The 13026-nt window shown below is 44.5% G+C and overlaps 1 protein-coding gene across 5 annotated transcripts; it reads right to left on the bottom strand.

Annotated features, from left to right (window-relative positions):
• Window positions 1–4678: 4678 nt before the first annotated feature.
• srsf5b (serine and arginine rich splicing factor 5b) lies at window positions 4679–11416 on the bottom strand. Of its 5 annotated transcripts, none has more exons than XM_035764013.2 (9): window positions 11251–11416; window positions 10619–10762; window positions 10263–10333; window positions 9987–10112; window positions 8379–8408; window positions 7840–7912; window positions 5920–5993; window positions 5676–5783; window positions 4679–5541 (listed from the first exon to the last, which is right to left on the bottom strand). In XM_035764013.2, exons 2-9 carry the CDS (start codon window positions 10742–10744, stop codon window positions 5190–5192), a joined length of 960 nt encoding a protein of 319 aa, XP_035619906.1. In that variant the 5' UTR covers window positions 10745–10762; window positions 11251–11416; the 3' UTR covers window positions 4679–5189. The 5 variants fall into 5 exon arrangements, with proteins under 5 accessions (XP_035619906.1, XP_035619909.1, XP_035619905.1 ...); XM_035764012.2 differs by having other exon boundaries at window positions 4683–5550; XM_035764016.2 differs by lacking the exon at window positions 8379–8408 and having other exon boundaries at window positions 7840–7909.
• Between the last annotated feature and the right edge of the window lie 1610 nt (window positions 11417–13026).

Here is a 13026-nt window from a genome sequence, read left to right as displayed (position 1 = left end):
AGGGATGACCAGGGATGTTCCCAGGCAGTAGGGATGACCAGGGATGTTCCCAGGCAGTAGGGATGACCAGGAATGTACTCAGGCAGTAGGGATGACCAGGGATGTTCTCAGGCAGTAGGGATGACCAGGGATGTTCTCAGGCAGTAGGGATGACCAGGGATGTTCTCAGGCAGTAGGGATGACCAGGGATGTTCTCAGGCAGTAGGGATGACCAGGCAGTAGGGATGTTCTCAGGCAGTAGGGGATGACCAGATGACCAGGGATGTTCTCAGGCAGTAGGGATGACCAGGGATGTTCTCAGGCAGTAGGGATGACCAGGGATGTTCAGTAGGGATGACCAGGGATGTTCCAGGCAGTAGGGATGACCAGGGATGTTCTCAGGCAGTAGGGATGACCAGGGATGTTCTCAGGCAGTAGGGATGACCAGGGATGTTGTCAGGCAGTAGGGATGACCAGGGATGTTGTCAGGCAGTAGGGATGACCAGGGATGTTCTCAGGCAGTAGGGATGACCAGGGATGTTCTCAGGCAGTAGGGATGACCAGGGATGTTCTCAGGCAGTAGGGATGACCAGGGATGTTCTCAGGCAGTAGGGATGACCAGGGATGTTCTCAGGCAGTAGGGATGACCAGGGATGTTCTCAGGCAGTAGGGATGACCAGGGATGTTCTCAGGCAGTAGGGATGACCAGGGATGTTCTCAGGCAGTAGGGATGACCAGGGATGTTCTCAGGCAGTAGGGATGACCAGGGATGTTCTCAGGCAGTAGGGATGACCAGGGATGTTCTCAGGCAGTAGGGATGACCAGGGATGTTCTCAGGCAGTAGGGATGACCAGGGATGTTCTCAGGCAGTAGGGATGACCAGGGATGTTCTCAGGCAGTAGGGATGACCAGGGATGTTCTCAGGCAGTAGGGATGACCAGGGATGTTCTCAGGCAGTAGGGATGACCAGGGATGTTCCCAGGCAGTAGGGATGACCAGGGATGTTCCCAGGCAGTAGGGATGACCAGGGATGTTCTCAGGCAGTAGGGATGACCAGGGATGTTCCCAGGCAGTAGGGATGACCAGGGATGTTCAGGGATGTTCAGGCAGTAGGGATGACCAGGGATGTTCTCAGGCAGTAGGGATGACCAGGGATGTTCCCAGTAGGGATGCAGGATGTAGGGATGACCAGGGATGTTCTCAAGCAGTAGGGATGACCAGGGATGTTCCCAGGCAGTAGGGATGACCAGGGACCAGTAGGGATGGGATGTTCTCAGGCAGTAGGGATGACCAGGGATGTTCTCAGGCAGTAGGGATGACCAGGGATGTTCTCAGGCAGTAGGGATGACCAGGGATGTTCTCAGGCAGTAGGGATGACCAGGGATGTTCTCAGGCAGTAGGGATGACCAGGGATGTTCTCAGGCAGTAGGGATCACGTGTTTGTTCTCTTTTTTATTTTTTTATTTGACCCCTTCTTTTCCTCCCTAATTTCGTGATATCCAATTGGTAGTTACAGTCTTGTCTCATCGCTGCAACTCCCGTGCGGACTCGGGAGAGGCGAAGGTCGAGAGCCGTGCGTCCTTCCGAAACACAACCCAACCTAGCCGCACTGCTTCTGGACACAACGCACATCCAACCCGGAAGCCAGCCGCACCAACGTGTCGGAGGAAACACCGTACACCTGGCGACCTGATCAGCGTGCACTGCACCCGGCCCCCGGTACACAGAGGGTACTTTTAAAATTCTTTAACGACATGCCACTAGTTTTGAGTAAAGCCAGTGTGTTTATGTATGCAGATGATGCAGACACTACACACGGTCAGCTACTACAGCGACTGAAATGACTAACAGTTAACAAAGAGCTGCAGTTCGTTTCGGAATGGGTGGCAAGGAATAAGTCACTCATAAATATTTCCTAAACTAAAACCATTGTGTTTGGGACAAATCATTCACTAAACCCTAAACCTCAACTTTATCTTGTAATAAATAATGTGGAAATTGAGCAAGTTGAGGTGACTAAACTGCTTGGAGTAACACTAGATCGTAAACTGTCAGGGTCAAAACATATTGATGCAGTAGTAGCTAAGATGGGGAGAAGTCTGTCTGTAATAAAGCGATGCTCTGCCTTCTTAACAGCACTATCAACAAGGCAGGTCCTACAGGCCCTAGTTTTGTCACACCTGGACTACTGTTCAGTCATGTGGTCATGTGCCAAAGGGACTTAGACCATTGTAATTTTTCTCAGAACAGGGCAGCACGGCTGGCCCTTATATGTACACGGAGAGATAACAACAAAATGCATGTCAATCTCTCCTGGTTCAAAGTGGAGTAGAGACTTCATCACTACTTGTTTTTGTAAGAAGTGTTGACAAGAGATCCAAGGTACTATTCATACAATTAATTAAAATGCCTTTATTTGAATGGCATGTTCAGTGGAAACAAAGATTAAAAACATGACACAATTTGGCTGCATGGCCTTCGTCAGGGAGCACAAAGATATGCATTATCCTCTTTTGAACAGCCTTTTCCAATCAACACTGATTTGAAGCCGGAGTGATGTAAGTCGCTCTGGATAAGAGCGTCTGCTAAATGACTTAAATGTAAATGTAAATTACAGGAATTCATTGGACAACACCTAGTATGTAACACTATACACATTAAAAGGTGAAAGATTGTAAATATGGTATCAAGAGTGAAAATCAAGGCTAGAAGTTGTCTGTCTAAACTACTGACACCCATACATACCCCACAAGACATGCCACCAGAGGTCTCTTCACAGTCCCCAAGTCCAGAACAGACTATGGGAGGTGGACAGTACTACATCGAGTCATGACCACATGGAACTCTATTCCACATCAGGTAACTGATGCAAGTAGTAAAATTAGATTTAAAAACAGGTAAAAATACACCTTATGGAACAGCGGGCGGGGACTGTGAAGAGACACACACAAAGGTACAGACACATGCACACAAACATTGTAATATTGTTGTATGGTGGTATTATACACCACATATGTACAATGCAGAATGTAACTATGATGTACTGTGTTATCATGTAAGTGCATTAATGTTTTTGTAGCCCAGGCAGAGTGGCTGCTGCATCGGCTGAACTAACAGGGATCCCTAACGGTCACAGAATGTTCTGGAATTCATGCTCTGAATGATCAGTATTTCTCTCCGAATGATCAGTATCTCTCTCCGAATGATCAGTATTTCTCTCCGAATGATCAGTATTTCTCTCCGAATGATCAGTATTTCTCTCCGAATGATCAGTATTTCTCTCCGAATGATCAGTATTTCTCTCCGAATGATCAGTATCTCTCTCCGAATGATCAGTATTTCTCTCCGAATGATCAGTATTTCTCTCCGAATGATCAGTATTTCTCTCCGAATGATCAGTATTTCTCTCCGAATGATCAGCATTTCTCTCCGATTGATCAGTATCTCTCCGATTGATCAGCATTTCTCTCCGATTGATCAGTATCTCTCCGATTGATCAGCATTTCTCTCCGATTGATCAGTATCTCTCCGATTGATCAGTATCTCTCCGATTGATCAGTATTTCTCTGAATGATCAGTAGAATGATCAGCATCTGAATGATCAGCATTTCTCTCCGATTGATCAGTATCTCTCCGATTGATCAGTATCTCTCCGATTGATCAGTATCTCTACGATTGATCAGTATCTCTCCGATTGATCAGTATCTCTCCGATTGATCAGTATCTCTCCGATTGATCAGTATCTCTCCGAATAATCAGTCTCTCTCCGAATAATCAGTCTCTCTCCGAATGATCAGTATTTCTCTCTGAGCATCCAGAAACAATCACATCAGTCTGATTATTTACCATGAACCATTACGATATGTACAGTCGACTTGAAAAGACCCCCAGTAACTTCATTTACAAGCGGAGTCTCCATTGATGGTGAGGCACGGCTGCAGTCGTCTTGAACAGGTGGAGCGATTGCGCCAATTGACTACTGTATGACACATTTCCGGAATGAAATTGGTAATTAAAAGTACGTACTGTCTGTAGTCCACGTGTATTTATGATCAAGGCAAGCTAGTGCAGCATGTCTGTGTGCACAAGCTATAGGAAAACATTGTAATAAGTGACGTTTTAATACTGAACGTTTCAAACAATAAAAATATAATCTAAATCCATGACTAAGAACTTTTTACAAACAGTGGCACAACTCTTTGTGGAAGTTTAACTTTATTCTCACGTTCTGACATACAAAATGCCTTGGACGCTTTATTTTAAAACTGTTTTCATTTGTCGTTTGCTGTGTCTTGTTCTTTTTCAATTAAAGTACAAATTTACAACCCTCATATTGAACACGGAGAAAAAAAAAAAAAACGTCATTTAGCATTAAAAATAGTTTATCTTCCAAACTATTCTCTAGGTTGTGTCGACGCTTCATTACCTTGCGAAAGGAAACGTGTATAATGCTTTATAGAAACAAAGAGTACAGACAGACAACCACTCCGTTAAAACCTTCAATACAAAACGGGTTAAATAATAACGCAGCCGGCCACAATGTTTTCACCAGACGTCTTAAACGAGGACCTTTATTGCCGCCACAAAAAAACAGGTCACAATCTGCCCCCCCCCAAATAAACAGGTCACAATCTGATAAACCCCCACCCCCCCAAAAAAGAAGAATGAAGTTCAATGAAATAAATCACAGCATAAAACTAATCAACCCCCCCAGAATGGTTCGACCCAAAACCTTAGCCAATCATATTCATAGCCATCATGCAACGGGACTTGAATTCTCAACAGCTCATGATATCAGAGCTGACAAACAAAATCCGGTAGAGGGGGGAGCGTTGAATGATAAAAAATATATAATGTAATACCTTACCAAGAATTACATCCATTATTACAAATAAAAATACTAACCAAAACCCCCAGAAGGTTTTAGACTTGATGCTCAAATTGAAAACGAAGCCCTCATTGCGTTCACAGCAAGAGCCACGCTTTCACAGAGAACACTCACCATACAAAAGTAGGTCAAAGATCGGCTATGTCAGAAGAGAAGAGCGGAGGGAGGAAACATGGAGGGGAAAATACAGGGACACCAGGCAAGTACCGCTGGGTAAAACAGTTCCTGCCCTGTCCTGTTTTGTCTGAATGGGAGTATTTATGTACGAGGTGTGTGTTTATTTTAAAAATGTGTATACTCCTGCGCTAGGTGTTCTCAGTACTCAGTGGCGGCTGTCTGTAGACGGAGAGCGAGAGCCACGAGACCTGGAAGGAGACCTGGAAGGTGCACGCTGTGCAGGGGGAGGGGAGTGGGGGGAGGCAGACTTGCTGGGCTTAGAGGCCCGTTTAGAGGAGGAGGAAGAGGTCTCTTTGGCCCTCGGGGGAGGGGAGCCAGGGGCAGCAGCACGGGGCGCTGGGGAGCCGCTGTGGGAACGAGAACGAGAGCGTTTGTAGTCCCTCTTGGGGGAGCGGGCTTTGGGGGAGTGGGACCTGGAACGACGAGGGGTCCTGGAGCGGGACGGGGACCGGTTACGAGAGCGAGAACGAGAAGAGCTCTCAGAGCGGGAACGACTCCTGGAACCCCTGGAGGAAGAGGAAGAGGGGAAACGGTGAAACCAACCGTATCATCAATTTACTGACACAGCTCCTCAGTTCCTTAGAGGAAACACTAGTAGAAACATCTAGAAGGGCTTTTTCTCCAGACTCACCTCTTCTTAGCTGCCTCGATCAGCTTGATTTTCCTTCCATTGATCTCCTTGCCAGACAGCTTCTCAAGGGCGTTTTTCAGGTCGCTGTAAGAAGCGAACTCAACCACTCTGAAGACCGACATGACAAAAACAACAGGTGAGTGGAATACAACTGACGTGGTGGGTTGAATGTAAAACGTTTTAGGAGTAGGTGGATGTTTGTGAGATTACACGTAGAGAAAGAACAGTATTTTATTATTCTTACCCTTCGTTGAGCTTGGGGCGATGGGCATCCGCAAACGTGACTTCCCCAGCCTGTCTCATGAAATCCTTCAGGTCCTACACAACGACAGGCCAAGTTAGGACCGGAACAGGACAACACTGTCATCATAATGTATCATATTCACCAACGAGAGAAAAAAAAAAGGTTAGATATCATAGGAAGAACTACAGAGACTAACAGAGACGACGAGAGGGGTCCAAGAACCTCAGAGATCACAGCAGAATTACTAGCTGCCTGGTCCAAAGTCATTGTGTTAAGTAGTTGTTCCATTTACCAGTTAGGTGTCTATGTGCATGTTGATGTACGGGACAAGCCAAATGGACAGAAACGGTTTGGAAAATGTCACACACTTAAGAAACTCCTTCGAGGCGAAAAGAGCTTGGCAAAAGGAAATGTGAATAAAAAATCTTCCTGGAAGTACATAAAAAAACTCTAAATTGGGTCTGTAAAATAGAGGAAGATAAAGACAAAAAGATGTCAGGTTGATATAAAAAAATATAATCTTTTGAATTAAAAGTATATTCTTGGACCCCACTCACTTTAAACTACATAGAACAGTTCAAATAGAACATACTGAATGTATAGGAGCAGTGTTGAGCAGCATGTTGAATAAGGTTGTCTCTTGCTAGCTAGGAGCCGAGGGCAAAGGGCTCCCTGCCCCCTAACGCCTGGGATGGGTACCATGTCCAGGGCTCGGCACCCCGCCCCTCCCCCTCTCAGGCTCAGTACAGAGGAAGAGAGGAAACCAATACCTGAGACCCCCCTTGGAGCGGGCCGCAGCAGACTCTCCTAGTCCACCATACCATCATAACCACCTTGATCGCACCTCGTCATCCAACCTTGACCTCTCGTGACCTCGCTCAGCAGATTTTTATCCACCTCTGGGCACCGCTCACGATGTACGGACGGAATCACAGCACACGGGGATGGGGGGGATGGGGGGGTGAGGGGAGGGGGTTGTATGGATCGATTGAAGCCTCTCAAATTTACGAACCACCATCGATCAGGCCAACAGCCACCATCAACACCATCATCGACTCTTTCCTCTCTTTCTGCCCATCTGCCTCTCTGTTTGCGATCTCTCCCTCTCTGTCAGCACAGCGCTCCCGCCGTTGAACCCCCCCAACCACCAGGGGGGGGGCAGCGAGTGCGAGCGAAGTGGTCCCCGGCCACGCCAGTGCTTCTAGAGCAGAGTGGGTAGTGGGACCCAGGGGGGGGGTGGGACCTCACCCCCAACCAAGCGAGGGAGGGAGCACTCATACGACCAGCAGGAGGATACCAACTAGGAGTAGGCCGACAGGCACTCTGGCTGGCACGACATGGCTCAACCCAGAGAGAGGGACCCTGATTGGGTTAACTCCACCATAAGAAGCGCTCTCGTCCATACGACACAACAGTCAGGCTGGCAAATAAAGGGGTGAAGAATTGGTTAAAATAAAATAAATAAACAAGACAAATTAGTTTTGTTTTTCCCCCTCCTTTGTATCTAATCAAACCGTATTCTTTAGAAGCAGTAAATATATATGGCTGGTTATTTTCACTGGAAGCTCTCAGGAGAGAGCTAGATGAGCTCTCAGTACATAGCCTCTTATTATTTCAAATCACTTGTAAAGGAGAAATGAGACCAACAACACATTTGGCTAGTGCTGCTGATTTTCATATGCATGTGCTCTCAGCCCATTAAAATATTATTACATTCTCTCAAATAAACGTAGGGAAAAAAAACATGACTGAACTTCTTTACCTGGAGTGAACCAGGCAGTTGCCTTGAGATCATTACTAGTGAAGATAAGGTATAAAGCTGAGCATTGTCACCCTCTCCCTCTGATTACTCAGCACCTGGTGTTGTTACTAACAGGCAGGTACGGTAGATGAGCAGACACGCCCAGGTAAGGAACTCACCTGCCAGCTGACGCGAGATGACAGGTTCTCCACGATGAGGCGGTTCTCCGTACGCATCGGAGGAGGATTCCTACTGTGGCGGGAGAGAGAGAAAAGTATGAAAACCTTGCAGATAATCTAGAACCGTGGTTCCATAACAGTGGGCTAAAACCCATTGGTGAGTCATCCACAGCTAGTTCCGTCCTAGCTGAAGCTTGGAGTTCATCCTGACTAGTAGCTTATTACTTTTCGTTGTAGTGGGAGAGAGAGAACACAAGCACCTCAAGTGCAAATCTAGGGTCTGTTAAGGATGTTAAACTATAATGAATGGACAATGGGAAACTGATCCTAGATCGACACGCCTATTCAGATTTTCTATATTCAGACCCACGATTCTGACTAGAAATATCAAATAAAACCACCGGGATTAGAGTCAATGACAACAGTGTTGCCCCTCCCACTGAGCTGATAGTTTGCTGACCTAGATTTATATCCATTGCACATTTCCGAAAGGCGCCTCGTGTCGACAGAATGTTGAACAAACTGTCCTTTGAACTTACTCTGCCGGTGGTCCACTTGGTTGGTTGGTCCTTATGGAAATTTGAGACAAAATATCCACAGGAAAGTATTATTAAAACATACTTTTTATTTTAAAATTCTGGTACCGGCGTCGATATTTCTATCACCTGTTATATGCATGCGTGTACATTGTGTATGCGTGTACATTGTGTATGCGTGTACATTGTGTATGCGTGTACATTGTGTATGCGTGTACATTGTGTATGCGTGTACATTGTGTATGCGTGTACATTGTGTATGCGTGTACATTGTGTATGCGTGTACATTGTGTATGCGTGTACATTGTGTATGCGTGTACATTGTGTATGCGTGTACATTGTGTATGCGTGTACATTGTGTATGCGTGTACATTGTGTATGCGTGTACATTGTGTATGCGTGTACATTGTGTATGCATGTACATTGTGTATGCGTGTACATTGTGTATGCGTGTACATTGTGTATGCGTGTACATTGTGTATGCGTGTACATTGTGTATGCATGTACATTGTGTATGCGTGTACATTGTGTATGCGTGTACATTGTGTATGCGTGTACATTGTGTATGCGTGTACATTGTGTATGCGTACATTGTGTACATTGTGTATGCGTGTACATTGTGTATGTACATTGTGTATGCGTGTACATTGTGTATGCGTGTACATTGTGTATGCGTGCGTGTACATTGTGTATGCGTGTACATTGTGTATGCGTGTACATTGTGTATGCATGTACATTGTGTATGCGTGTACATTGTGTATGCGTGTACATTGTGTATGCGTGTACATTGTGTATGCGTGTACATTGTGTATGCATTTACATTGTGTATGCGTGTACATTGTGTATGCGTGTACATTGTGTATGCGTGTACATTGTGTATGCGTGTACATTGTGTATGCGTGTACATTGTGTATGCATTTACATTGTGTATGCGTGTACATTGTGTATGCGTGTACATTGTGTATGCGTGTACATTGTGTATGCGTGTACATTGTGTATGCGTGTACATTGTGTGTACATTGTGTATGCGTGTACATTGTGTATGCGTGTACATTGTGTATGTACATTGTGTACATTGTGTATGCGTGTACATTGTGTATGCATTTACATTGTGTATGCGTGTACATTGTGTATGCGTGTACATTGTGTATGCGTGTACATTGTGTATGCGTGTACATTGTGTATGCATGTACATTGTGTATGCGTGTACATTGTGTATGCGTGTACATTGTGTATGCATGTACATTGTGTATGCATGTACATTGTGTATGCGTGTACATTGTGTATGCATGTACATTGTGTATGCGTGTACATTGTGTATGCGTGTACATTGTGTATGCGTGTACATTGTGTATGCGTGTACTTTGTGTATGCGTGCCTCAGGGGATGAACAAACAAACTATGAAAGCCAAACACAGAAAGCAGAGTTTTGAAGTTGGTTCAATAATGTTGTTTTTCTCTCCTTGGGGATATTTTGTCTAAAATTTCCTCTTGTAAAAAAAAAAGGGACTGTGTACGGTCTTCTGAAATCTATTTGTTTAGCGACTAGTGTGGGTAGTCCACACTGAGAATTGTAAGAGAGGCTAGCTGATAATATTTAAGTCCATGTACCTCCGACTATCCTGGGAGCCACGGCCATAGCGATCTGGGAAGCGGCCTCCTCCTCCTCCTCCCCCTCTGTCACCACCACGTCCTCGCCCACCACGCAGGCGCACACGAGCATGCTCAATGGTCACCCTGAGAGAGAGAAAAAAGAAAGAAAAGAAGAGGCCTTAAGACACAGAACAGGTTATGGAATGCTGTTATAATAACCCAGGACTATTTATTGATACGTGAGCCAACGTGGTGATGTGTAAATGTCCTTCATGAACAGAGATGCTGCTTTACCTCTCATTGCAGAGCTCCTTGCCGTCCAACTCATAAACTGCATCCTCAGCATCCCTAGGATCATCAAACTCCTGAAGAACAGATTATAACATTCAGACTATCTATTCTAGACCTCCTGTCTACAAGGTTTTCTAAACCATGCAACTACCTTATGGTATCAATTATCTAGTAAGTAGAGGTCGTTATTGAGGGTTCAGATATGTGCCTCATGGTGTGTATACTGACCCCCAAAAACTAAAACCTGTATGCGAGTCCACACTGCACTTAGCCAAGACCTAACTGCCTCCTTAACCTGGGGCAAAGAACAACGCAGTGTGAAATGACATGGTGTAGGTGTGTGTGTGTGTGTACTTTACCACAAAACCAAAGCCCCTCTTGAGGTCGATGTCTCGGATGCGGCCGTATCCTTTGAAGAATCTCTCTACGTCCTTCTCTCTGGCGGACGGGTTCAACCGGCCGACAAATATGCGGCAGCCACTCATTCTGCCTGTAAAAGATGTCTATCCGAAAACAGAGTAAATCAAATGTATCATTTTAAAATAATTCCCTAAAATGACACGTTTTGAAACAAAAAAACAACAAAAAACACCCACTATGTGGAAGGAATGTTGTAAGAAACTCAAACGACACCATAAATATTTTATGCTTAGTTAAATGCTACACCCACAACATTAGCAATTTTAGCTAACTAGAATTATATAGTACACAAATTAGGAGTTTAAAATAAAAGTATACACTATTTTAGATGCCTAAAAACGTGATAAACCGCGTATACTCATCCCGGAGAGGTTTTAAAACCGAGCGTTTATTGTGAGCTGCGACACAGACATTGTGCATTTTTTAGGGGGGGCCTTGTGATTGCATTTTGCAAACGCAAGATAAACAAACTAGATTGTTAAAACATTGTTTCCCTACTGGCAATACTAGTGCAATAATGCTGTTAAAATGAGTTTTCGTCCATTTAAAAATTGTACAATTGTTAATATACCTTTGTGTTGGTTTTTTTTCCTTCCTTCGGAGGGATTGTCTTGCTGCTTTTACTGCGAGAAGGACACAAAATGGAGCCCGTTTTCTCTCGGCTTTTCAATGACACGCTGCAGTACCATCTCTCTGCCGCTAGATGTCACCCAGTCACACGGTTCACCATCTACATCAAACAATGGTTTGGTGTTTGTTCGTCACAGGACAGGGTGCAAAAATGGCTCTTTTACTGACCGTTCGTAAAAATGCGCAACGAGATGGGTGCAGTATCATGATAATATGACTGACGGACAGACACACACACATTCGCCCTGTACACTCAAGGTGTGGTTGTCCTGGAGTGTCCTTGAGGTAAGTACTCGACAGGCGTTTCACTCAATATGTTTACTACACATGGACATATCGATCTTTTAGTCTGCTTACTTTTTTTTTTACTACATTACTATTATTATGTCAGTCTTTGGACCGTTGAATACAAAAACATTTAAAACACAGTTTTGACCTATTTTAGACACCAATTCAGCTGTTCTTAAACCGTGTATTCTTCTCTGCTTCCTGACTAAGTTGGGCGGCAGGGTAGCCTAGTGGTTAGCGCTTTGGGCCAGTAACTGAAAAGGTTGCTGGCTCGAATCCCTGGGCTGACAGGGTACAAATCTGTCGTTCTGCCCCTGAACAAGGCAGTCATCATTGAAAATAAGAATTTGTTCTTAACCGACTTGCCTGGTTAAATAATACAAATGGGACAGGGTACAGAAGGTCAAAATCCTCTTATAAAAGTAGAGATCCAACCGTTCAGTTTTGCCAAATCAATATTATTATTTTTTAAAGGCCACAACCTTCATCTATTTTATGTTTTACAACATTTTTGAGTAACAAAATACAACATATGGCTGGAACTATCTATTTTTTTTGGCCATGCAGTGGAAGTGGAAACGATGTTCAGCTGAATTCTCATTTGTAGTGGACCTGCATTCTTTTTCAGTATAGACATGTCAATATTGCTAGCCTCCCAAATGGCTCTATATTCCCCTACAGTGCACTACTTTTGACCAGGATCAAGGTGCTCAGGCCAGAGTAGTGCACTATATAGGGAATAGGACCCTGGTCTATATTTTTTATTTTACATTTATTTTACTAGGCAAGTCAGTTAAGAACAAATTCTTATTTTTCAATGACGGCCTGGGAACAGTGGGTTAACTGCCTGTTCAGGGGCAGAATGACAGATTTATACCTTGTCAGCTCAGAGATTCGAACTTGCAACCTTTCGGTTACTAGTCCAACACTCTAACCGCTACCCTGCCACCCTAGTGGAATAGGGCTCTGGTCTATAGTAGTGCACTATATAGGGAATAGGGCTCTGGTCTATAGTATTGCACTATATAGGGAATAGGGCTCTGGTCTATAGTAGTGCACTATATAGGGAATAGGGCTCTGGTCTATAGTAGTGCACTACATAGGCAATAGGGCTCTGGTCTATAGTGCACTATATAGGGAATAGGGCTCTGGTCTAAAGTAGTGCACTATATAGGGAATAGGGCTCTGGTCTATAGTAGTGCACTACATAGGCAATAGGGCTCTGGTCTAAAGTAGTGCACTATATAGGGAATAGGGCTCTGGTCTATAGTAGTGCACTACATAGGGAATAGGGCTCTGGTCTAAAGTAGTGCACTATATAGGGAATAGGGCTCTGGTCTATAGTAGTGCACTATATAGGGAATAGGGTGCCATTTTGGATACACCCAATATGATTTTCAATGTAAAAAACTAAAAAACTAAATCAGGT

Source organism: Oncorhynchus keta, chromosome 8, assembly GCF_023373465.1.
Source record: "Oncorhynchus keta strain PuntledgeMale-10-30-2019 chromosome 8, Oket_V2, whole genome shotgun sequence".
Classification (NCBI taxonomy): domain Eukaryota; kingdom Metazoa; phylum Chordata; class Actinopteri; order Salmoniformes; family Salmonidae; genus Oncorhynchus; species Oncorhynchus keta.
Note: the sequence above shows the minus strand (reverse complement) of the source record. Positions and strands in the feature narration are given on the sequence as shown.